Genomic DNA, 25873 nt, shown 5'->3' with positions numbered 1-25873 from the left:
TTTATCTAGCAACCCTATGCCCTGCCCATCCTCGCCATGATCTCTATTTAACCTTGAGCAAGTCTTTCCTTTATTGGGGTCTCAGTTTCCCCATTGAACAATAAAGCTAACAATCCTTTCCCCTATAGGGTGGCTGGATTAGGAGAGCACTCAAGTCGGCATAGTCAAAATAGTGTGGACAGGCACAGGCAGGACTTCGCATTATTAACCTCAGATCAGATTACCCCCTCTGACTGCCAACTGGCGTTGACCAGTCAAGGCTTCCTGGGTATTGGGGCACTAGGCCAGGTGCACGCAGAAGCACTGGCCCCTGGTGGCAAAGGTACCCACTACCTAAAGCCAAGCAAAATGGATGGGGAGACTTCCCCCATCCCAGTGTCTCAATCCCACCCAGAAACCCCAGTATTTCACCTTGGGAACCAAAGATGACTGGGTGATAGGTGACAAAATCTGCATGCTGTTTCTTTCTCACTCTTTCTTAGTGGGGGAGCTTTGGGCTAGAAAAGAGTATGGACATAGGAGGTGAACTGCCATAGGTAAGCTGCCCAGACAGTGCAGAGGATATGTGGCTTCTTTAAGGTCAGGCAGAGGAAGGGGCTTGAACTTGTCCCTTAACATGTCTCTCTAGCATGCTAAACTTTTCACTCTATCATAATTTTCTCCTGAAATTGCCCCCAAACTGCAATTCCAAACACTCTGAAAAGCCCTCACTGTCTGGTATGTCAGCCTTGGGGTCCTGAAGGGCTAGAGCATCCCTGGGTACAGAGAGATTTGCCAAGCCTTATGGGGGCCAGAAGGATGACCCATGGCCAAGCGTAAGTGATGGGCTACAGAGACCTAGAACCCAGTGGAAGGCTCCCAGAGCAGAGGACCACAGGACCCAAAGCTCTTCCCCCAGGAGGTTAGACAGGTGCTTCTGGGAAGATGAGGGAGGGGTCTAGAGAACATCTGGTTTAAATGTGTGTGTGTGTGTGTGTTTGCAGTATTTTACACAAATGAGATCATGCATTTGAGATAGGGCTGTTCTGCAACTTACTTTTTAAAGTGAACTGTGTGCCTTGGGGATCTCTCACATCAGAACAAAAGTACCTCAGTCTTTTAAACACAGCACAGTATTTTGCTGCACAGATGCACCCCTGTTTATTAACCTGCTCATGGACATTTGGGGTATCTAGAGCTTTTGACTTTTATAAACAATGTTGCAGTGAACATTACTAGATATGCCTCGGCACACATGGGTAAATGGTTTTGTAGAGCAGGTGCATACAAGAGGTATTGTGGAGTCCTAGGATATGTGTGTTTTTTTGACTGATATTGACTAATATGATCAATGTCCCCACCAAAGAGGCTGCACCAAGTGGGACCTCACTAAGGGGAAGAAAGTGCTGGTTTTTATACGGCCTTATCAAGATACTGCATTATGAAACTTTCTAAAGGCATCATTATGATGGGTGAAAATTATATTTATTGCATTGTTGCCTTAATTTATATTGCTTTAATTATGAGTAAACCTGAGCAATTTTTCATGCTTATTGATCTTATTTGTATCTTTCCTGTGACCTGTCTGCTGGAGGGCTTGGATCTTTGTTAAAATAAGAGCAGTTTTATTAACAGAAAAGAATAGGGGCAAAAGCTCTCTCTCTCTTCAAGCTAAGGATCTCCAAAGAAAACATGTCATCATTTTCCCTAAAGGTGACAGTGAACACAGAACCTCCACTGGGGACAAAACAGTTAATTGCATCCAATTTTGTGTTGAAATCTAGAGGGCATCCAGCACCCCACAGAGCAGCTGTGTAGCATAGAGAGATGGTACCTTCCTATCTGACTGTCTGCTCTTGTCTTGTGTCTGTCGCTCTGCCTGCCCCACCACCTGCCTCCACCAATGCCTTCTCACCACTGGCTTCTTTCAGCTATTTAACCAGTCATGTATTCTCTTCAGACTCTTGACCAGCTTGAGGTCTGATGGCCTGCCTGTGTACTACCTGCTCCTACCTCCCTTGCAAGCAGCAGTGGGAGGTGACAAGGACCCTGGCCTAGTGTTAGTACTTGTGGGAGTGACTTCTAGCTCAGATATCGTGTCACCTTTGGCAAGTTGCTTCTGCTCAGAGCCTCAGATCCCCATCTTTACATGGGAGATTGGGCTAAAATCATATTTCAAATTCTGTTTCTTGGTTTCAAAGAGGTGTATTGGGGCTAACTGAACTTCAGGGAAGACTCCAGCTTCTCTTCTCCAAGAACAGTCCTGCCTTTCTCATTTTCTTATACTGGGGTTCCATGGAAGAGGGCATTCAAAACCAATGGGCATGGAAATAAGTAGATTAAAAAGTTGGGGTACATACAGTATTCCCTCACTTATTACGGGTATTAGTTCTTGACACCACCCCCCGCAATAGGTGAAAATTCATGAAGTAGGAAACTTACATTTATTTTAGTATTTATATATATATTAAGGCTTTGTAAACACTTATAAACCGTTCCCAGTCCCTTATTAACCTTTTCCACATTTTTATAAACACTACTTATATTCTTAAACATATTCTACACTATTAAACCTACATAACTTTAACAACATATGTATATAGTACAGCAAAATCCCATGATATAGCAAAAAACCCGCAATAAATAATTAAATATAATCTTTTTTTAAAATCCCGCGATACAGTGAGGCCACACTAAGTGAATCGTGATATAGAGAGGGACTACTGTATATGCAATGAAATAATACTTGGCCATAAAAAACAATGAAATCTTACTATTTGTGACAGCATGGATGGACCTAGGGGTTATTATGCTAGGTGAAGTAAGTCAGAGAAAGACAAATACCTTACAATTTCACTTATATGTGCAACCTAAAGAACAAAATAAATGAGCAAACAAAACAGAAACACTCATAGCTACAGAGAACACACTGATGGTTGCCAGAGGGGTGGGGTTTGGGGGCTGGGTGAAAAAGATGAAGAGATTAAGAGGTACAAATTGGTAATTACAGAATAGTCCCAGGGATGTAAAGTACATCATAGGGCATATAGCCAATAATATTATAATAACTATGTATGGTGCCAGGTAGATACTGGAAATAAGGGGGAAATACTTTGTAAAGTATATAATTGTCTAACCACTCTGCTGTACAGTAGTCCCTCTCTATATTGCAGTTCACTTATCATGGCCTCACTGTATCATGGGATTTTAAAAAATATTATATTTAATTATTTATTGAGGATTTTTCCCTATATCATGGGATTTTTTGGTACTGTATATGTATGTTGTTAAAGTTATGTAGGTTTAAGAGTGTAAAATAAATGTAAGGTTCCTACTTCGCGGTGGGGTCTAAAACATAATACCCGCAATTAGTGAGGGAATACTGTACTCCTGAAACTAATACAAAATAATATTGAATATAAATAAACAAATTTAAAAAAGAAACAGGAAACAATTATTACAGGCAATACTATTAAACTGTAGCTCTATAAAACCCTTTAATTTTATTACACTTGAACTGCAGGTGTGATTTTCAGTAAAAAGAAAAAGAAACAAATAAAATTAAAAAGTCAATGGGCACGATTGTCTGCTGCCTTCTCTGCTCAGAGCCCTATCTCTGGCATCTACTATCTCAAACCCAAGCAAGCAAATCCAATTTTGGCTGCAAATCCAGATCTTCCAGGCATCAGGGAGTTTCCTCTCCACTTGAAAACAAAACTTATGAACCTGTAAATAATTTTCCTTCCTGCTCCTGGAAGCAGCTGGTACTGAGGTCATCCCTGGAGCCCCAGGCCCTTCCCAGCCAGAGAGGAAGGAGAAGGGGGAGGGGAAGGGGAAGGTGGACTAGCAGAGCCTTGCAGCTGTTTTTCCTTTTCTTGAAGAGACAGGAAAGACAGCAAACTGCAGGAATTGTAGTTGGCCCAGGAAAGGAGGGTCACTTCATGAGTAGAGAGAGGGAAATAAGTGGTAGAACCACCTGAGGTCGCCCTTAGAACACAGCCCCCATGGGGATGAGGCAACCAGCAGGAGATTATAGGGAGCACCTCGATTTCCAAGCATGGGTTCCTCTCATTCATTATGGCTGTCTTGAATCAAGAATGACTGTCAGGCACTGGAGGTAAGGACAAGGTCTCAGTCCTCATGGAGCTCATGCTGTAGAGGGCTTATAGAAACATGTCGGCAGTCAGAAAGTCCATGTGTCCATGGGGACAATACCAGGAGTTGTTTTTGTGGCAGTCTTGCTCTTGCCACACTCTGCCTCCCAGGGAGTATGGTATTTCCCTAGAGCTCTGTCAACCTAAGAGGGAGGGCCTGACCATTTTCCCTAGCACCTTCAGGCTCTAACTACACATCTCCAGGATGACTCACTACTTCTCAAGGGGGCTCAGATTGGTAGAAAGTCAGGGGGCACTGGTCATGCCCCCTGAACTCTGGTCCAGTCTGTGGATAGCAGCTCCAGCAGAGGTGGGTTAAAGACATTTATACATAGCCACAGTCCTGGCTGACAGACCTGCAGGCAGGGTCATGGCCACCGAAATGCTATGTTTCTCTGTGTTCCTTCAGATCAGCCCCTAAATTTTCCCTCTGCTCTGTTGGGCTGTCTGAATAAGTCAGGTGGATCTGCAGTGAGTTTAGGATAATTGTTACTGGCTGATAGTCCACTGTGTAACTCAGAATGGCCCTGCATGTGGAGCTAAGAGCAGCAACAAAGAGCAAAAAGGGGGCAGCTTGCCCCATGCCTCATAGTATAGCCAGCTGATGTCCCTACTGCTCCTTCTTCTTCTCTGCTAGTCCAAGAATCCCTTCCCCCAAAAGCTGGAAGCAAATTGGGAAACTCAGAGGGATTTAATCACTTGTCTATTTGGTCAACTTTACCCCATGTTCAAGGAACCCTTGAAGCTGATGGGAAAGGATCTCTTTCCTGATCCTCAGGGAGGGCATTGGACAAGGTGACTTTGAAGAAACCCTCAGCTTTGCCTGTGGGGGTGACTCCTCAGGTCAAAAGGCATCTGATTTCAATTGTTTCCATGTCCAGTGACTGAAATGTGATGTGTACATAAAATTCAAGGGAATCAGAGGCCAAAGGGAAACGGCCAACAATAATGAAGAATTGGAAAAAAATAGTGCCAAGTCTGAGACGCTGACCAGCTCAAAAGCACAAATAGCAGCCTCTCCTCTGAGCTGGAGAAAGACGAGGAGAGGAGAAACAGGCCTGAGAAATTGCATGTTTTTTAAAGATAAGAAACTAGCCCTCCTATCTATGAAGCATACAGTCTTCCCAGTATCCCCCATTTTATAGATGGACAAGCTGGGGCTCAGAGAGGGCTGGGACATGACTCCATTCACCTAGCAATTCAGTGGGAAAGTTTAGATGTAAATTATGTCTTCAGACAGGCAATTCAGGGTTCTTGCTGGAAAAAGGGGAGGTTCCAGGGAGGAACTGACTCAAGAGAATTTCAGCAAACATCCTTCAGACCCATCCCCATTCTGACATGCCTTCACTCTCACAGGACAGAGCCAGCAGACAGGTCATAACACAAGCAGTGCACACCAGGGAGAGTGGGGTTGATCAGAGTCCAGCTCTGCAGTCCTACAGCCCCCAACCCCTGCCATGACATTTGAGCTCTAGCTTCTCACTTAGCTGTGCCTCAGTGATCCCACCTAGAAAAGGCAGGTAAGAGCTCATGGAATGTAAAGTAGCCAGTTCCTAGCAGAGCTAGTGCTTAAAGCCCAGGCTGCTAGGATTTTCTCACAGTCCACAAGGCCTTCCCAGTTGCCCTTTTACAAAAGATGAGCTGTCCATGCCACTAACAAGTCTGGTAGCCCCTGTGCTCAGGCTCCAGCCCCAGCTCTATCAGTGACCTCTCTGCATTCTCTTGGGCCTTCAGCTCCTCGCCTCACCAAGATGATTCCAACATGGAAAACTTGTCACATCTTTCCCAGCACCTTGTCAGCTTCTCTCACCTCTGTCTGTCTCCCCTGAACTTAGTGCACTGCCTCACTTATGGTAGGAACTTATTGAATAGGTCCTGAATTAAAATGACCTGAATATTTTTTAACCTGTCCTCACTCATCCCACTGTCCTCTCTCAACACCTTAATTGTGTTGCCCCCACCATGCACACTGTTTCCATCCCCAAAAATTCCTGTCCTCATTCAAGTCTGGCTTTCTCATACACCACTCAGCTGAAACCCCCCAGGCCAAGGTCACCAGTGACCTCCTTGAATCCAATGAATCCACTGCACTCTTCATCTTACTTGACTTCTTAGAAGCCTTTCAAATCATTGTTTTCTTCCTCCTTTGGTTTCCAGGACTCCACACTCCCGTAGTTTCCCCCCTGCTTATCTGGCCTCACTCCTGGTCCATTGGGTCCACACCCAAGACTTTGGTTCTTATCTTTATGGTAATTTAAGGAACTCTGATATCTACTGCTTTAGCCTAGTCTTCCCTCTTTAGTTTCCTTCAGACAGACTCCACACCACACACTCAACATGCTCCCCACAAAACTGTTCCTCCTCTATTGTGATCCTTCCTGGTGAATGGTCCCACCATCTACCCCACTGTCTGATCCCCCAAATCTGAGGGTTATCTAGGATTCCTCCCCACCCCCTCGCAATGCAATTAGTCACTATGCATGATTATGTCTCATCTGTGATAATTAAATTATATGTCAACTGGACTGGCCACAAGGTGCCTAGATATTTAGTCAAACATCATTTCTGGATATGTCTGTGAGGGTACTTCTAGATGAGATCAACATTTATAAGAGTGGACAGAGTAAAACAGATGACCCTCCTTAATATGGGCAGACATTATACCCTCCATTAAGGGCCTGAATAATAGAATAAAAAGGCAGATAAAGAAGTTTGCTCTCATACACACACACACACACATATGTATATATATGTATGCCAAAAAACTGGGAATTTATTTATTTAAAAAATGTGTATTTATTCTTATATGTTTAAACTTCAGCCACCTTCAAAGTACTCTCCATTTAATGCAATACATACACCTATCAAGATATTTTTTCCATGGCTCAAAACAGTTTTTGAACTCATTGATTCTGATGTCTTTTAGTGTTTCTGCCATTTTTTGTTTCACCTTTTCACATCAGCAAAATATTTCCCTTTGAGAATTTTTTTTATCCAGGGAAACAATAACAACAAAAAGTTACTCAGGGTGAGATCAGGAGAATAGGGAGGGTGGGGCACTGGGGTCATCCTCTTTTTTGCTCAAAAACTGCTGAATACTCAGCGTGGTGTTGGGCAGGTGCCCTTGTAAATCACCCATCATGAAATGAGCAAACGTGTTGAGTCTTAAAACATTTTTTTCAAGACTTCCGGCCAAGATAGAGGCCTAGAGAGACATGCTGCATCTCTCCCCACAATTAAGAATGGATAAAACTACTTCAAACTAGAGACAACCAGAAGTTCCAGAAAAATGAGCTGCATGGAAGTCCAACCAACAAATATATAAAGAAGAAATACTCATCCAGACAGGTAGAAGGGGCAGAGCTGGGGCAGAGGGGATGCGGTGTGGTGGCGGCGGCGGCAGCAGCAGCGGCAGTGGAAGGCTGGCAGAAAGCACAGTCACACATTTTTAAAAGTAGGGAGGGACACCTGGGAGCGCTCCCAGCACCAAACCAGACCGCATAGCTCATGGTTCCAGCACCAGGGTAAGTAAAGCTTCATTGCTTCCGACTGTGCAAATCAGTGACAGAAGAAGAAATTGCCAGTCTCTCAGCAGATTCTGCTTGTTTAATGGGCCCCCACAGTCCTAGAACATCTGCAGACCCATCCATTCTGGAAACGATGGCCAGGGCAACAGCTAGAGAGGTGCCAGTTCCATATGGAGGTGGAAGAAGTGCCTGCAAAAGAGGTGAGTGCTGAGCAGGCAGCATTTTTCCCTCTCAGATCCCTCCCCCATGTTCAATGCCACAACATGGTGGAATGGGTCACCTGTACTGACCAATAGCTCAGCCTCTGCCCCTTACAATGTAACAGGTGCGACAGCTCTACTTAAAATACAGAGGCAAACAAATACAGGAGCCTGTTAAGATGAGGAGACAGAGAAGTATGGCCCAAAAGAGGGAACGGATCAAGATTCCAGTGGGAGAACTAAGCTACGAGGAGATAGCCAACCTAACAGACGCAGAGTCCAGCTCACTGATGATAAACATGCTCACAGACTTCACAGATATGCTTAACTATGGCAAACATATAAGGGAAGAAATGAAAGCTCTGCTAAATGAAACGAAGGAAAATCCACACAAAACCAATTGTGAAAGGAAGGAATCTTGGGTTCAAATCAATGATTTGGAACATAAGGAAGAAAAAAAGTCAACCAGTACAGAATGAGGAAACAAAAACTGAAAAAAATGAGATGTTTAGGACCCTCTTGGACAATTTTAAACATACCAAAATCTAGATCATAAGAGTGCTAGAAGGAGAAGAGGAAGAGCAAGAAATTGAAAACTTATGTGAAAAAATAATGAAGGAAAACTTCCCAAATTTGGCGGAGGAAACAGACATATAAGTCCAAAAAGCACGCAGAGTCCCAAACCAGCTAGACCCAAGGAGGATCACACCAAGACCCATCATAATTAAAAAGCCAAAGATTCAAGAGAAAGAATCATAAACACAGCAAGAGAAAAGCAGAGAGTTACCTACAAATGGGTGCCTATAAGACTATCAGCTGATTTCTCAAAAGAAACTTTTCAGGGAAGAAGGGACTGGCAAGAAATATTAATGTGATGAAAAGCAAGGATCTACAACCAAGATTACTCTATATAGCAAAGCTATCATTTAGAATGGAAGGGCAGATGAAGTGCTTCCCAGACAAGGTAAAGCTAAAGGAGTTCATCATCACCAAGCCCTTATTATATGAAATGTTAAAGGGACTTATGTAAGAAAAATTGTGAATATTAAAATGACAACAATCACAACTATGAACAACAGAATCTAAAAAATAAAAACAAAGACAAACTAAGCAAGCAACCAAACTGGGAAGAGAATCATAGGTATGGGGAACATGTGGAGGGATGTCAGCTGGGAAGGGGAAGGGGAGAGAAGGAGGGAAATTGCGCAGGAATTAATAAGCATAGTAGGAGGGTGCAGAATAGACAAGGGGATCTTAATAGTAGTACAAGAAAGGGTAAAGTCAAAGAACTTACATGCACACCCATGGACATGAACTAAGGGGGGGGTGGAATTGCTGGAGGGAAAGGGGTACTGGGTGGAGGGGAGCAGAAGGAAAAAAATTGGGACTACTGTAAAAACGTAATCAATATAATATACTTTTAAAAACTAAAAAGAAAAAAAGAACTTTGCAGGCTAGAAGGAACTGGCAAGAAATATTCAAAATCATGAAAAGCAGGGACCTACAGCCAAGATTGCTCTACCCAGCAAAGTTGTCACTTAGAATCAAAAGGAGGATAAAGTGCTCCCCAGACAAGGTAAAGCTAAAGGAGTTCATCATCACCAAGCCCTTATTATATGAAATGTTAAAAGGACTTAAGAAAAATAAAATAAAAACTATGACCAATAAAATGGCAAAAATACATATCTATCAAGAATTGAATTTAAAGAACAAACTAAGCAAATGATAAGTACAGAAACAGAATCATGGATACGGAGAGTGTTTTGAAGGTTGCCCGATGGGAGGGGAGTATGGGGGAATAGGTGAAGAGGTGAGGGGATTAAGAAGTACAAATAGGTAGTTACACAATGTAAAGTACAGGGTATGTAAAGTACAATATAGGAAATGAGGCAGCCAAATAACTTATACCCATGACCCATGGATGTGAACAATGTGGGGGATGGCCTGAGGGAGTGAGGGGTGCTGCGTGAAGGGGGCAAAGGGGGAAAAATCAGGACAACTTTAATAGCATAATCAATAAAATATACTTAAAGAAAAAAAATTCACTGAAGCCAAATGCAGCCTCTCATGACAATGCCAGCTGGCACACTGACACAGATTGGTCCCTAGAACTCTCATCCAGGAGGAAGCCTATACTACAAAGGGCCCACCCTCTAGAAGACAATTCCAGGTTTTTTGGGTCCCTACCTTATATATATGTATTCCTGACCACTTAAGCTGGGACACTGGTCTTCTCCTCTCTTTGAACTGGAACTTACACCATTGGTTCTGCAGTTCTCAGACCTTTGGACTCAGACTGGAACTCCGCCATTGGCATTCCTGCATCTCCAGCTTGCAGAGGGCAGATTGTGGGACTTTTCAGTCTCCATAATTGCAATTGCATGAACTGGTTCCTTAAAATAAATGAATCTCTTTATAAATAGATAGATAAACAGATAGATATACAGTTGAATCATGAACAACACAGGGTTTGGGATGCTGATCTCCACACAGTTGAAAATGCACATATGACATTTGACTCACAAAACATTTAACTACAGTGCCTAAGTACCCACTGGGGATTGGTTTCATTCAGGACTGCCCCCTGCACTGCACAAATATCAAACCCCACGGATGTGCAAATCCCTTATATGAAATGGCAGAGAACAATGCATACAGTCAGCCCTCCATATCCTCACAGATCAAAAATACTGATTTGGATCTGAAGTTGGTTGAATCTGTGGATGCAAAACCTGGGGATATGGAGGGCTGACAGCATATTTGTTTAAAACATTCTGTGTATATGTGGACCAGTGCAGTTCAAACCTGTGTTGTTCAAGGGTCAACTTCAAATAGATATATCTATATATCTCTATTTTACCTTTCTCTCTATATATATTTATATTTATTTATATATCTTATTGGTTCTGCATCTCTGAAGAACCCCAATATAACCTTCACAATAGATAGTTAAGTATTTGAGCAAAAATCTTTTTACTAGTCCACTTCTGTGTCTTCTGTCAGCAACCTAGCCAATCCCACCATCATCTATTGCTTGAATGACTGTAACAGCCTCATACCTTATCTCTCTGATCCCATCATGGCCCCTCTAGTCCATTCTTCACATAATAATTAGAGAGATTGTTTTAAACATAACAGGCCCTGGTCATGCCATCGCCATCATGCTCTTTAAATCACTCCTTAATGGCCTCCCATTATCACTAAAATAAAAACTACAGCTCTGAGTGTGGCCTAGGGAGCTCTGCATGAGATTTCGTCTACCTTTCCAATCTCATCTTGCACAAATCTTTCTACTTATGTCACTCTGGCTTCTTCTGTTTCCTTAAAAACACAATGGCCTTGCTGGACTCCAGGCCTCTTCACAGGCTGCTCCTTTACCTGGTTTAATTGTCTTCTATGCTCTTTGTCTAACTTATTTCTACTTATCCTTCAGTCTTTAACTCGGGCATAGCTTTCTCAGAGGCTTGCTTTGGCAGTACCCATTTCAAGCACAACTCATGGATTCTCCCCAATGTCCTCCTGTCCCTTCACTCCATGCAGTCTCAGGTCAACTGCTAAAAGTGTGGCAGTGGGGAAAGGATAAAAAGAGGGGTCCCAGCTTTCCGAGGCACACCCCTGAAGCACAGTCTCTGCCCCTCACCTGATTCCCTTTGTCTTCTCCAGCAGGGACTGAGAGAGACTAAGGTAGGGCCATCTCTCCTCACCATCACCTCTCTAAGTACCTCCCTGCCTCAAATTTTCCCTCACTCTCTCCAAGCAATCTAACTGCCTTTGCTCTAGAATCTATGGTATTACTGTACAGTTGGGAGATAAAAAATGGAGGCTGAGCTCCTTAGGTAGTATCCCAAAGGGCACTTGAAGCCTGAGACCTCCCTCATGAGTTATCTTCCTTGCATAGGCTAGGCTGGGACCCTAAGTCACTGCCTAGAATGCTTGTTTCTGGCATAAAAGCCAAAAGTTCCAAGTCCATGTGTGTGTTGGAGTCTGTTTAACAAGTCTTCATTTCACTGCCCAGCATCTCCAGAAGGTTTGCACCACTCAGTAAGTCAGACTGGGGTAAGAAAGGAACTAAAGGCCTCTGGCTGTCATTTCTGGCATTTAGCCTCTACATTCAATCCTTGAAGGAGTCCCTGAATTTTATTGCTATTGTGTCATCACAGCCATGGCTTTTCCTATTAATGAGCAGATTACTTTCATTATTGGGGATTGACACAACTTGTGATGAACACGTCCCATGGCCATATCTCGCTCCACACCAAGAGCTGAGTGTTTGGGGCTAACACCACACTTCCGCCAAGGAAGAGGTTAGGATATCATTGCCCTCTGAATCGTGTCTGACTCACTCCTCCCATCCTCAAAATGCAGGAAGCTGAGCCAGAGTAAAGTCTGAGTACTGTATCATATCCCACCTACAAAGGGCACAAGAAAAAACCTTCATTCCAGTTCCTCCCCCAACTCTGAAATGCAGGCATCCTTCTAGCAAGGGACAACTCTGTGAGTAACCAGGTATCAGGTGACAGGGAAGTTGTTGATGTGATTTGTGCCAAATCTTACTAACTTCATCCCAGGAGGGTGTGTCGGAGATCATCTTAAATGCACATGGACAAACATTAGGACCCAGGACAACTCTGCTTCCCGCTTCCAAACTTGTTTAGGCTGTTTCCTTATCTATAGTCTGACTTTTGGAAAAACCAGTTTGGCCCACAATCATCCATGTCCTGTGGAGGTCTGGAAATTCAAAATAGATGAGGACATGACACAAGTGAACGGCATTTGCTCTTTATTATTATTATTCATTATGTCCTTGTACAGGAAAAGACAAAATATAACAGCTAAACTCAATAATTACAACGAGAGGGGAGATCAGAAGCAAGTGTGTTGCCCCCAGGCTCCAGTGAAATCCTGACCTATTACTGAATGCAGATTTCTCAGATGACATGGGTCAACACATGAATATGAACAGTTTAAAATGGTACCAAAAATTAATCCATTTCACAGTAATCATGTCTAATAAGTTCAGTTGCACAATCAGGGTTTCCACTATCACAAATTCAGTTACACAGTGAAATAGCAGGTGTGTTCAGGCCTGGGAAAGTGGCATCCATAAGGGGAGGTGGATTTGAAGGCAAAAGCAGCTGTGGGATTTGTCCCAATCTTGAATATCTGTGTTAATGCTGGGGCCAGGGTGGGAGAAGGGGAGGCACTGTTCCATGGGCAGATAAATATCTCAGTACAGTGGAACAACTGTTGAGACATTGAGCCCAAGGGGGTGTGCTGATTGGATATCTTTGTCAGAGAAATTCTTGCTAAAGAGACCCACCACCCACAGCCTGTGAAAGAAAACACTTTCTACATTTGATTATTTGGGGGAAAGTGATAGAAGTGGACAGTCTGATAGCAAAACATCTGCTTTACAGAGTAGTTAGCAAGATACACAGTTTATTACTTTAAATTGCAGTCTAGTTCACAAACTGTATTACTCCTAGGGTAAATAAAAGAATAGAGTGAAAACCTGTAATACCCAACATCCTCACAATGAAGAGAGAACAAGAGATCATCCAGTGCAGAAAAAGCCTTACATATGAGAATTGCTGAACACCAAAGCTGAAGGCACAGTGCAGGGATCCTTAATATCTTGAGCCTTTTATGTGAAAATGGTATTCATTTTATACTAGATCCCTCTTACACATATGATTCTGAAAATTGACTACAGGGAAGAGCATTTGAAATATTTCTACGGATCAAGAATCACAGTTACCATGAATTATCTTAAGTTGTTATTTTCTTTAAGTTCTGAATTAGTGGGCTTCAAGTTAGTGGGCTTTTACCATAGTTGCAGGCAGTCTGATTACAGTACTTTTAAATTAGCTAATTATACTATTTAGTATGAGGAGAGTTCAGTGGGGAGGATGTACTTATTTCTGAATCAACACAATCCAGAAATGGAGCATCATTACTTGTCTAGCTGAAAAGCACCCTACACCAGCAGCTTGGCCTTGAAAGTCAGGGCACACACATGAGACATAGCTCAAGCACATACTTCTAGAAAAACAGAGCACAGTCTCTCTCGATGATCTCTCTGGGATAAAAGAACAATCTAGAGGCAATGTCGTTTATTTCTTCTTCTCGTGGGATGCTATTTGGTTGTCAAAAGATCAAACTCAGCCAGCCAGAGAGAAACTATCTGGCTCCAACTTTTTAACAGACACTTTCTTGTCCTTAATTCCTCACAGGCTACAAAAAAAGTCAAACATATCAGGCAGATTCCTGTTTTTCAAAGCACCCTAAGGAATTCACACTAATGGCAATGGGATTGGCAAGTAGAAGAGGAGGCCCCTGGCCTCCAGTTGCTCCATGTTGTGTTTCCATCAGCCAGGGCACAATGCTGATACTGCACATTCATGCTGGGCACCTGTGCACTCCACTCTTTCTCTTGTGCTTTCATTTTGAAATCCCTGGATGATGGGGAGCAGCAGGAGAGGGGCAAGATTGTGACTCTTGTTTTAAAACTTCTTAGAAAGTTTTTGGTTGGAAACAAGTGACAGTCATATTTCAAGAAATGTTTAGAGCCTTTTCTTTTTTAATGAAAAATATCTACATAACTAGCCCTGCCATTCCCAGAGTCAATAGTCATACATCTTTCCATCAAAAAAATAAAATAAAATAAAAAGTCTCAGGAGCACTCAGAATTCCTCCAGCTGCTGACACCCACAGAACAAAAACCAAGGCCAAGGACACCAAATAAAAAGGCTGTGTGAGTTAGGGTCCCAGCAGGTGGAGGCCCCAGGATGGAGATGCTTCATCTTCTTCCAAAGCTTTTTGTGAGAGGATGGCAAAAGGCAGTGACTTGGGGGGGGGGGGGGGGGGCTCTGACAGCAAATCTCAGCTTCCCTCACTCAGAGTCCTGTTATCAGGAGGGGACATTCTTCCCTTCAGATGGGAATCCTCTTTCCTGGTACAAGTATAGCCACACACTGGCTATTGTTGCAGATAAGCAATGTGAAAAAAAGGCAACGTGCACAAGTGTATACACACACACTCACACAGAAGTTCAAAAACAGCAAAAAATGTGGCTACTGCAGCATTAGCACTATATCAAATCAACATCCATACAAAGACAGAATTTGAAAGATATGTACAGAGCATTCATAAAAGCCAAAATGTGCACCGTGAGGAATAATGACCGTTGTGGACTATACAGTCTTTTCCTACAATATACTGCAAAAAAAATCCCAGAGACCATGGTGGCACCCCCACCTAAAAGAATGCTGCAAAGCACCGGAACCAGGGAGCACAAGGCCTTAAGGAACTGCCTCTGAGTAGGCTTTCCCTGAAGACCTGTGCTCTGTGTCTGAAGGATATGTGCCAGCCTCCATAGGGCCAGGTTCTTGCTTCCATATCTATTCTGTCTCCACCCAGCTGCAAACTACCTGGCAGCTCAGCAAAGAAGGGCTCAACAGTTGCCAAAGGCAGCAGGCATTCCTTGGCTCTGGTGAATGGGGCCCATGCCTGGCTCTCTGCTCAGTGGAGAGGAGACACATAGGCGTAAGAGAAAATGCTTGGAGAGCAGAGGCTAGCTCCAGAGCTACAGACTGCCCCAGGTTCTCCAATATGGCCAAATAGGATTGACCCTAGCCTCCATTATGGAAAAAAGCAGGGGATTTCTAGGACAAAAATGTCTTTGTGAGAAAGGGTAGGAGTATAGTGCTAGGGACCCACAGGGAGGAAAAGAGGAAGGAAAATTGGAATGCTGCCTTTTCAGCACCTCTGGCATTAGTGAGCGCTCAGGGGAGGGGGGAGGGGATAGAAAGGGTCAACTAGCAAGAGATTGACTCCCCAGACCAAGACTAAACATGAGAGTTATACAAAAGCATCCACTAACACTGGTCCCCTATAACCTACACATTTCTAGAAGAATCTTCCTAAAGGCAAACCTTCTGTACAGGCATTAGCTCAGTCAGCCTCCAAACAGGCCTATGAGGTAGGGGGAAGGATAGAAAACCCCAGCCACAGGGTCAAGGTGTTCAAGCTGGTGGTCTCACTGGGATAAGAACACAAGCTTCCTGACATGCAGCAAGTCTCAGGGCAAATGTCCAGGACTAAAGAGGCCTCCGGATGTCATCTGTGGCCCCAAGGCAGGGCTGCATTCAAACAAGAAGGCCTGATGACTGCTTGGAGAGCTGTTTAAACAGAAAGAAGCTTGTCTTCTCAGTGGTTTTCAAACTGCTGTGGATGACAAGAGACCCTGGCTGTGCACTCTTTTGGGCTCCACAAAAATTTGCTACATTTATAAAAGCACCACAGAGGAGAAATGGTTTGGCACCAAGGCCAGGAAATAGAGATGGAGGGGTGGGGGAGATGGTGTAGATAGTCTTTTGTGTGGTCACTGACAGTTAAAAGACAGGTCACCTCTGCCCCACTGCTGTCCAAAACCTCAATAAAATGGAAAGGGAGAACTCCTGGGCCACAGGAAGGAGTTACTAAAAATGGACCAGCACCTGGTAATGACAGGGCTAATCCTAGATGGGCCTCCTACCTTAGATCATGGGCTTCCCCATCTCCCTCACAAAGAAATTTCTAAAAAGGGACACTTATGATCTTCTTCCCAGGTGGGCACCATTGTTAAGGAGGAATGAGCCATATAAAGTTCAAGTTCAACTCAACATATCTACTCATGAAAAGGCAAGTATCTCAAAAGTTCAAAACTAGAGAGCCCAATGCTGAGGAGGCCAAGTTCATGGGTTTAATCATGCCATGGACCAATCAATCTCATGAGGAGAAAACTTCAGCTCTCTGTCCCTGCCTGTACCCCAACCATTCAGAGGCCATAGACTCTGCAGCCAGAGTCAGCCATATAGGTTTTCCCAGGGCTAGGACTGGGGTCATGCCAGTGGGTAGCAGTTTTAGCACAGCCAGTACACGTTTTGAGAGTCAAGGCCTGGGAGAGGCCAAGCACACCAGAACCAGAGCTACCACTGCAGCATGGCAAAGTTCAATCTGGAGGAGGCAGTTCTGTCAACCACATCCCTGCCCCTCATCCTTCACACACCCTGTCCTCCTTCCAAGTTGCTCTAGACATTCCTTTTAACCTGGTCAGGAGGGTGGGGGTGGGCATTGGGGGAGAGAAGTATCACAGATACTTCTGAGGTTAATTTCCCTTGGCTCCCAATAAATCATCTTACAGTGTTTTATTTTATTGTGTTCATTATTTGTCTGCTATTCATTTTGTTTTTTGTTCAGTACTGTTCCTGTCCTCAAAATGTAAGCCAGGACAGTAAGCACAGGACAGTTGAGGGGAAAGAGTACTAAAAGGCTGTCTTCTCTCCCTCATCTCTGTGGCCTAGGTTTCCAGACACAAACAGGTCTCCAGTCAGCTGCATGGCCTTGGGGCCCAAACCTACAGACATTCTGGCCACAATGAACTTCATGGGGTGATTCCTTTGGCATAATAGAAGCCAGTCACTGACTGGAGGACAGAATTGTGGGGCACAGATGCTTCTGGAAGAGCTGGCCTCTCCGGCCTGTGGCTCATTCCAGGGGTATATGTGTTCCCTACCCCCCTATACCTGTCTCTGAAAACTGACTTCCTACAAATCCATGGTTAGGAAATTTTTGGCAACAAGGAGGCTAAGGCTGTTTTGTGGTGGCACAGTCTTTAAAAAGTTAAAAAGAAAATAGAAGAACCCTGAAAAAAGCTTTCATACTTGACAGGACATAAGTCCACTACTTGTCTGAGTCAGGGTTGGCAGCCACTATCTCCTCATACTTTGGGGGTGGGTCGCTGTAAGAGACACTTGCCTCCTCACTGCTGCTCTCCAGGGGCGCAGTCACCTCCTCATAGGATGGAGGAGGAGTGGCACTGGACAGCCTGGAAAGAGAGAGCTCAGGAAGGTAGAGGGTGCTCTCAAGGCGGACCGTGGTTCTGCCCCCCCGACTAGGCCCCAGCACCACTTGTGGGTTGCTCCCTGCCTCCCGGTGTCCAGAGGACTCCCCCTGGCTATGCACAGTGCCCCTGTACACCATGACCCGGGGCAGGCTGTGCCCGGTGCGACTGGCTAGGTACCGGTTCTGAGCATATGAGTGGTGATGACGGGTGGCTTTCTGCAGCTGGCACCTCCAGATGATGAACAGGGCAATGACAATCAGCAATGCCACCCCCAGAAGAGGAACCACCACATACATAGCATCTGAGCTCTGTGCAGGGTCTCTGACTGAGTAGACTGCATTCGGGTACCCCTTCCAGAACTCCATCTGAAAAAAAAAAAAAAAAAAAAAAGAGCCACTTACACTTCTACACAAGTGCTCATGTCCTAGATGGACCTCAAAGACCTTCCACAAGGCTGCTTCCCATGTCAACCCATCTGACTGAGCTCCTAAGAGCTATCAGAAAGGCTATGGAATGCACCAATGACAAAGAGCAATGAGCCCAAGTGAGAAGGCCCCCACAGCCAGGCAGATGGGACTCTAAAGACATGTTGTCTGTTCTTCTATGGTCCCAACAGCCTTGCCTTCATTGCTTCTGACTCATCTGAGGCACCTGAGCCTGCTCTTGTTATTCCTGAGGTTACTTCTGCTCCCAGAACCCAGCCACAGGGCAGTACATGCCGTTTTCTCTTTGTCCTCAAACACCTCCTTGACCTCCTCGTAGCTGCAGATCTCCTCCATGCACTCCCGCTCGATGGTACCCTGGCGTAGCTCCTCCAGGAACTCATTGGCACGAGGGAACCGTTTCAGGACCGAATGGGCATTCTTGGCCTCCAGAAACACTGAGGAGAAAGTTGTACTGAGGCCTGGGATGGGGAGGTGCCCAGAGGCTCCTTCAAACCAGACTCAGACCAGGCACAGAAGCACAATGATGGAGGGAAGCAAGGCAAAGCCATCTTGCTAGCCACCACCCCAGACATAGCTGTCATTTAGTAACAGGAATGGAATGACTGATTTTCTGTGATACCATGATGTATCTGCCTAGAATACCATGGACGAAATAAGACTCAGGTCTCTGGTGCTATGGAGGAAAATGGGAGTGCATGTTGTGTAGAAACGATGGGCATCAAGGATTTTGAGTTTTGCAGTCATCAGTGAAAAAACAACCAGTATTTCTTGCCTCATGTCAAAATGAGAAAATTGCAGCCCTTATCACAAAAATTTATTCTTCTTTGAGGCTGATGCTGGTGACCTATACCAAATAACATCCTAAGTCTCTATCATGGTAGCTTCCCTCCACTCAAATGACCAGCTGTGCCATCAGATTACCTGGCATTAATAGCCTTGCCCAAGACAGTCTAGCACAAACCCAGGAAAGGGTGGATCAGAGGACAGGACTGAATGTACAAGAACCTGGGAAGAGGGTAACACATTTCATAGGGAGAATCTAAGCCTTTGTTGACTGTGTACAAATGCCTCCTGAAAAAAATGTCATGGAGTGGTACCTATATCTATTTATTCCAAAGGAAGAAACCCAGCTACAGTTGAGCTGACTGGCATAATATGAACTATGTACCTCCATAAGCCTGACTTGAGACTAGAGAGTATAAGAAGAGGCAACATCTGCTCCTGATATTCACCTAGAGATTAAGACTTCTTAGTTCTCATGTCAACCAGTCCCTCTTGTGCCCAGGCAGGTAGAGTTTTGCCAGCAGGTAGGCACCCTTCTCCAGGCTTCATGACCTGTCATATTAGTTTCTCTCATAGTGGTATGGGAAGGTGCACATCGTCAGGTGAACATGTACTTCAGAAAAAGCTAATCAGACAGGGGCCACAGGAATACCTGGGGTGAAGAAAGCTGAGAAGGACTTGAAAGGTGGATGTGCATTTTTCCCAGAGCCCTTAAGCATGGCCCTTCACCACTTGGCCTAGGGTCAGAAAAACTCACCTGCCATAGTGTTCCCTCAGATCCAGTGTCTCACTTGCCTGGCAAAGGAGAAAAGCAAGAGTCACAGTGAAATCATACCCTGAAACTTATAGGGCACCCTCTTGACCCTAGAATATGAACCACACCCCCACTGGCTTGGTCAAAGGTCAATGTAGTACCTTATGAGGCACAGCACTCTCTATATAGCCACTCATGGCTCTACTGCTTCCCATTCTACCTTGAGCACTCCTCCAGAGATCCCTGAGGCCCTGCAGTGCCCAAAGCAAACCTTCTATCTCTTTCCCCCAAGAATATTCTGAGGGTCTAGAAGATCTAGACCTTGACTTTTTCTTTAATAAAGAAAACCTCTTACAGACTGAGATTCCTCCTTCCTTGCTTCCTTCAAGGAATCTGTGCATTTCTTAAGTTGGAAAGGACCTCAGAGATACTGGGACTTAGGCAAAGCTAAGCAAATCAACAGCAATAGAGAGATGACCTGTTTTGAAAACTAATTTTGCTCACAATGGCAAGTCCCAGATACCTCTATACAAGCACGTTCCTTGAAAAAAAGGCAGCATGTGTTTAAGAAACAGGTATGTGGCAACAACCACCATCTCAAAAGTGACATGCTACATTCATTTTCACCAGACATGGTGGCAAGGATCTCCTGAAACCAGTCATCTATCCACTCTTTGCATTAAAGAAAACTGCGGCAGAATACCAAGACATTGATTGATGTGATCAAAACTGAGATGCTAACTCAATACAAGTGTTACTTCTGATGTGAACTTGTGGGCAACCACTCCTTGTGGTTTAGGGAATTGTAGCCCCAGCTTGAGCATGACTGCTGCCAGCATCCCGGCTGTGCTTGTCTTTAAGTCTCAACATAAGGCTGCACAGGAGACATAACCGAAAGCCACTCAGAGGGTTGCTGTGGGAATTGGATTTAAAGAATGCTTATTATGCTTTAGAACTTTCTCTGCTTATCTTTTAATATAACATAAACAATCTCTAGCAAGATATGTATGAAACCTTGCACCTACTGCCAGTGTGGCGTCAAGATGTTTGATAGACTCTGACACAGACTGGTCACTGTACCCTCTGTACCAGTACATGCAATCTGTTACTGTCAACTGTAATCCTAACACCTCCAAACTATTGATGACTCATGAATCTTGATTTTGTATCTCTCATGTGTATCCTCCTCAATAAAAGGCATGAGGGAAGAAGGTCTAATCGCTCTTCTCCACTAGAGAGAGCGGTCACTTTCCTTCCTCCAGACATAATAAAGTGTCCTGGGTAAAAGTTTGTTTCACCATGGTCACGAAGCCTCTGCTGGACAGAGCAACTTCCAACTGAGCCTAGGGTGTGTAAGGCAACTCCACCTCATGAGCTATTATCTGAAAACTTTGCTCCTGCTTAGGAATTATCCAGCCACTATGTAAACCCCAGCCATAGCACACTGCTCTCCCCAACACATACTCCCACTCATACACATATTCTGGAGCACTGGCCAAACTGTCCACACCTGGAAGCAATCACCACGCTGCTCCCTCCCCAAGTAGAAGTTCTGGTGTTATGACTAACAGGATGCAGGACTCGTGAATGGTGTAAGCCATTGTGCTACTCTTTTTGCCTAGGCTGCCCGAAAGTTCAGCATTAACAATGACCATCAAGGACAGGCACCTTGAATGCCCATCTGTTATGTACATATGTTTCTCCCCCGTGACATGGTATACACTTTTTACTTTTTGTTTTCAGAGTATTAAATATATCTAAAATATATTTTCTAATCCTTTTGGCAAACACGTAGGATATAAATCACAAACTAAAGGGAAACCAGTAAATCTAACATTCATCTATGGAAACACCATGTCAAGGAGCCTTTTCTCATTTGAATTCCAAAACAATCCCACCCAAAACTATCAACATGTGAATCTGTCAACAGATGGGCCTGCAATGTGAGAAAAGTTAACCTCAATGTTTATGAGAGTGAAAATGGAACATTATCTCTAAATTCTGCTTTCATTGTGGATCTCTGAGGTTTCCCTAGAGTGAACTGTGATCATGTGACCAGGGTATGGGTGTGGCATGCCTAACAGCAAGGTTTTTGATTGAAGAAAAATGAAGCCTTTGTGGCAGGGTTTGAAGAGAATGAGTAAAGGTTTTGCTAATAAGTGAATATAGAAAAATATGTTTCATTGTTTTTCAAAGAGAACTGCAACATTTAAAAAAATATGTGAAAAAGTTACATAACAGCTTATATATAGTCACCCCTTGCCTCAAAACACCTCACTTTGGTACGTGCACATCCACACATCTCATAGCCCAAAATGTGTGCTATCCTGACACCTGCAAAAGTCATTAGTTGATTTTTTAAGTTTCAAATGAGCCAAGAGCTACCCCAAACAACTCACAGGGTATAGCCCCACTCCATTAACAATTCTATAGCCAAGGAATGTCACTGTTGCTGCTGCTGCTGCTGCTATGAGGCCTCCTCCCCTGCCTTCCCCCAAATGTAGTGCCTGCTTCTTCCCCTATAAATACAGCATCAATAGACTGTTACTATGGCAACATGAGGGCTCCAACACAGAGAATGCTGCAGCAGTCATGCATGTATATGTTCCTCCTGCCTTTGGTGGATACTGTAAGGCTGATTGCAGGCCAGAGGAAATTTTAACCCACTCCCCACAGGAACACAGCTGAATCCTGAAGGCCTAGGAAGGAAGGCCACCACAGAGACCTTCCTTAACCCCACCCCAGGCTTCTGAATCTTAGTGCTCTGGGACATGGCTCCCCAAATCCCTCACATGGGGACGGGTGGCCGTCAGACCTGAAGTCCCAAGACATGGCCTCTAAACCACTTCTCCAAATCCAAGTCCTTTTTATTTCCCTCACTTAGAATTGATCAGTAGGAAAGCTCCTGTGGTCTCCAAATCTTATGACTCATCAACCCACCCAGTGACACGGAACTCTCAAATTATGCTCTAACTGAAACTCTGCCAGTCCTCAAGTGCCTATACTTGCCCTCCATAGCCCACCACCAGCACCCTGCCCAAGACACTGGCCCAACAACACTCTTCTCACGGGTGTGCTCCAGACCCCCAATGCCTTGGCCCGGCCGGGCCTCCAGATCCTCCCCCAATAGTGCCCTGCGCCCAGTTCGGTGGTCCTGAACACCGAACCATGCCCTCGGGGCTGGGGCGCCCAACCCAAACGGCCTCACCCCTCACCGTTCTCCAGGCCCAGGAGGCGGCCGCTCTGTTTGCGCACGCAGCCCGCCACCTCGCTGCTGCGCCTTTTCCAACAGGGCCCCTGTCCCCGCCCACCTGCTCCCAGTCGGCCAAGCCCCCGGCCCAACCCAGCCGCCTCCTCCCTCCCTCCCCGCCCCACTGCCCTCCCGCTGCCCCAGGCGCCTTGGTGCCTCCCCGGCTGGGGTCGAAGTGCGCCTGGAGCTCCTCCACCCCTCGCAGCTGGGAGTCCAGGCCTGTTTATTACCTTGGTACCCCCCTGCCCTGCTCTCCTTTAGAGGCTCCGCTGTTGCCCGCCCCCCCAAAACCCCGCCGCGCCCGGCCTGGCCTCGCGCCCCGCGCTTGGCACGCCACCCTTGAGCGCCACGACCACTGTGACCCGATGACCAGGCCGAGATCGTCGCGCCGCACCAGGCACCGGGCTGCCAGGCAGAGGAGAGGAGAAGGGGTGGGGGCGATGAGAGCGGTCCAAGGGGGTAGGGAGGGCTGGCGGGCGAGCTGGGCCAGAGGGGCGGCTGCGCGCACTAAGGACAGCGCGCCCGCGCCCCACTCTACCAGCACCGCCCCTGTCCGCGCCCGTACAGCGGGGGTGTGGGGCGGGGCCTGGCCCGCAGGTCAGGAGCGCTAGCGACCCTCGGCCAAAGGCACCGGTTCCAGTCGTGCTCCCAGGCTCAGGCACTCGGAAACCCTGGCGCCGCGGCGGTTTCCGCTGCCGAGTCCAAGGCCCATGCACCAGGTGTCCCCGCGCAGCCCAACCCCAACCCCCACCCCAACTGTCCCCTACCTTGGCTCACCTGTGATTCCTGACGGCCTGCCTCCTAATGCCAGTGGAGAAAAGAGGGGCGTGGGACAGCAGCCTGAGTCCACTTTGTCAGGGCTCCAAGGAGCTGCAGAAGAAAGTCCAAGTCAGGGCCGCGTTCCACCAATGACTGGGTGACCTTGGCTTCTTCACTTATACCATCCCCACCCTGCCCAGTAATAGCAGGCTTCTCTCCTGTCAAATCTGGAAAATGGGGAGAATCCTGCAACAGGACTGCAGCGAAATAGAGGAGGAAATAGGTTTGGAAAACTCTTCAGGTGCAGAAAGGGGAGAGGAAGGAATCTCCTGGGCCTGCAAGGGGAGTTGCTGGGTGGGCGGCGGAGTGGGGATACTCAGGAGGCAGCACTGTGAGAGGTTCAGCATGACAGGACAAGACACTGGTAGCAGAAGGATGACACAAGTCTAGGGAAATCCAGGCAACGAGGTGGACTGTTCTAAGAGAGCTCAGGATCTCCTCTGCCAAAGCCTCCTAGGAGGGGCCAGGTGCATCCTGCTGAGCTTTCAGGGCTCTCTTTGTTCTCTGCACCTCTGGAGCACAGCCAAGCACTGGAGTTGGTGCACCCTCCCTCCCAATTTGGTGCTTTGGGGCAGATTCCAGGCAGAGAAACACCAACCTGTCCTGCTGCAGGGTGACAGGAAAAATAGGGGTGAGGGAGATTTCCGTCACTTCAGGGCCTGGCCTGTGCCAGCCCAGCTCTAAGAATTAGCAGAAATTATTCTTGGGCAGGTGAGTTCCCCCTCTTTCTCCTTTCCCCCCATTTTCAATGGCACTCTCCCTCCATCTCTGCCTTTGTTTCTCAGAGTCCTCTCCTGGCTTGCTTGCTCTTTCATGGCTGCAGGAGCTCCTTCCCTGCACAGGAAAGACCTCCTTGGCGACCCCCCCCCCCAATTGAAGGCAGCAGCACCACAAGCCCCTAGCTTGTGAGGCAGGCTTCCAAAAAAAAAAAAAAAAAAATCAAGGTCACCTGAGAATGAGAATGAGGCTCCTTTGGGGCCCAAAGACTGTATATGTTTTGGAAGCATCCTCAGTTCAGGGGGAAGGATCCTGGGTCATGGTTGATAGAGGAAACTGGGAATCTTCAGGACTCTACTTTCTGGGTCTCCTAATGTACTACCATGTCCCCACCCTGATCTTAACAACCACTATATTCACAAGACACTTCACACAGCTTTCAGTGTATGAGGCAAGGGTCTATAGCTTCTGCCCTCCTCCCAGCCCCCTACCTAAGCTTCTGACTGCAGCACCACCAGTCTAATAGTTCCCATCCAGCCCAGAATGCCTTTACTCCCACTATTGGCCTCTGTGCACTGTATTCATTCTTCCCACATAGCTGAACTGACACCTCTACTGTGAGGTCTTGTGGGATTCTCTACCCCCACCTGTGTCAACTGTTACATTTTCAGTACTCAGTTTGCAGAAACTATAAGTGGGGGGCCTCTGTAGATGCCAAGGGTGGGAAGGATTCCAAGCAGCACCTGTGCATCATGCTGCCTGCTTCAATACTTGGCTGCACCACTGATCAACTCTATGATCCTCAGCAAGTCATTTAACTTGACTGCATCTCAGTTTCTTCATTTGTTAAATGAGAATAATAATAGCACCTGCCTCAAAAAGTGATGAGGGCAAAGTGGGTAATCACATTAAGTGCCTGATGCTTAATATGAGCCTAGTAGAAGTCAGTTTTGACCACATTCAGATGCATTGTGTTCATTTGGTTGCTCACAGGGTGCACACTTGCCTCCTCTACCTTGGAGTCAGAGACCTTGTCTCCTCATGTGTCTCTAGCAACCGACACAGAGCCTCATCTGCAGTAAGGTCACTAGATGCTTGCAAAGCTGAGGTGGGAGAGGGTGGGCTGAGGTGTGGAGCTCAACCTTCAACTTAACACCGATGTGTCCCAACACCACCAGTGGCTCTGGCCCCTACTCCCTCCCCATGGGGAGCCTGAGTCTTGGCTTCCTGCCTTCCTCCAGATCTTGGCTTCCTTAGAGGGTTTTCTAACTTCCCTCAGGATGAGTTCAGGCACTACCAGGGATTGTCTGGGGAGGTCTTAAGCCCTTCCTCTTTACCCCCAGGCCCAGGGCCCCCAC

General features: G+C 45.9%; 1 protein-coding gene across 1 annotated transcript; it reads right to left on the bottom strand.

Annotated features, from left to right (window-relative positions):
• Positions 1-14719: 14719 nt before the first annotated feature.
• On the bottom strand, positions 14720-23006 carry PRRG3 (proline rich and Gla domain 3). The gene is made up of 4 exons (XM_090265110.1): positions 22945-23006; positions 19733-19770; positions 18466-18626; positions 14720-18111 (listed from the first exon to the last, which is right to left on the bottom strand). Exons 2-4 carry the CDS (start codon positions 19737-19739, stop codon positions 17584-17586), a joined length of 696 nt encoding a protein of 231 aa, XP_090121236.1. The 5' UTR covers positions 19740-19770; positions 22945-23006; the 3' UTR covers positions 14720-17583.
• Positions 23007-25873: the final 2867 nt, after the last annotated feature.

This window comes from Furipterus horrens, unplaced genomic scaffold (assembly GCF_987537825.1).
Source record: "Furipterus horrens unplaced genomic scaffold, mFurHor1.1.pri manual_scaffold_17, whole genome shotgun sequence".
Lineage (NCBI taxonomy): Eukaryota > Metazoa > Chordata > Mammalia > Chiroptera > Furipteridae > Furipterus > Furipterus horrens.
Note: the sequence above shows the minus strand (reverse complement) of the source record. Positions and strands in the feature narration are given on the sequence as shown.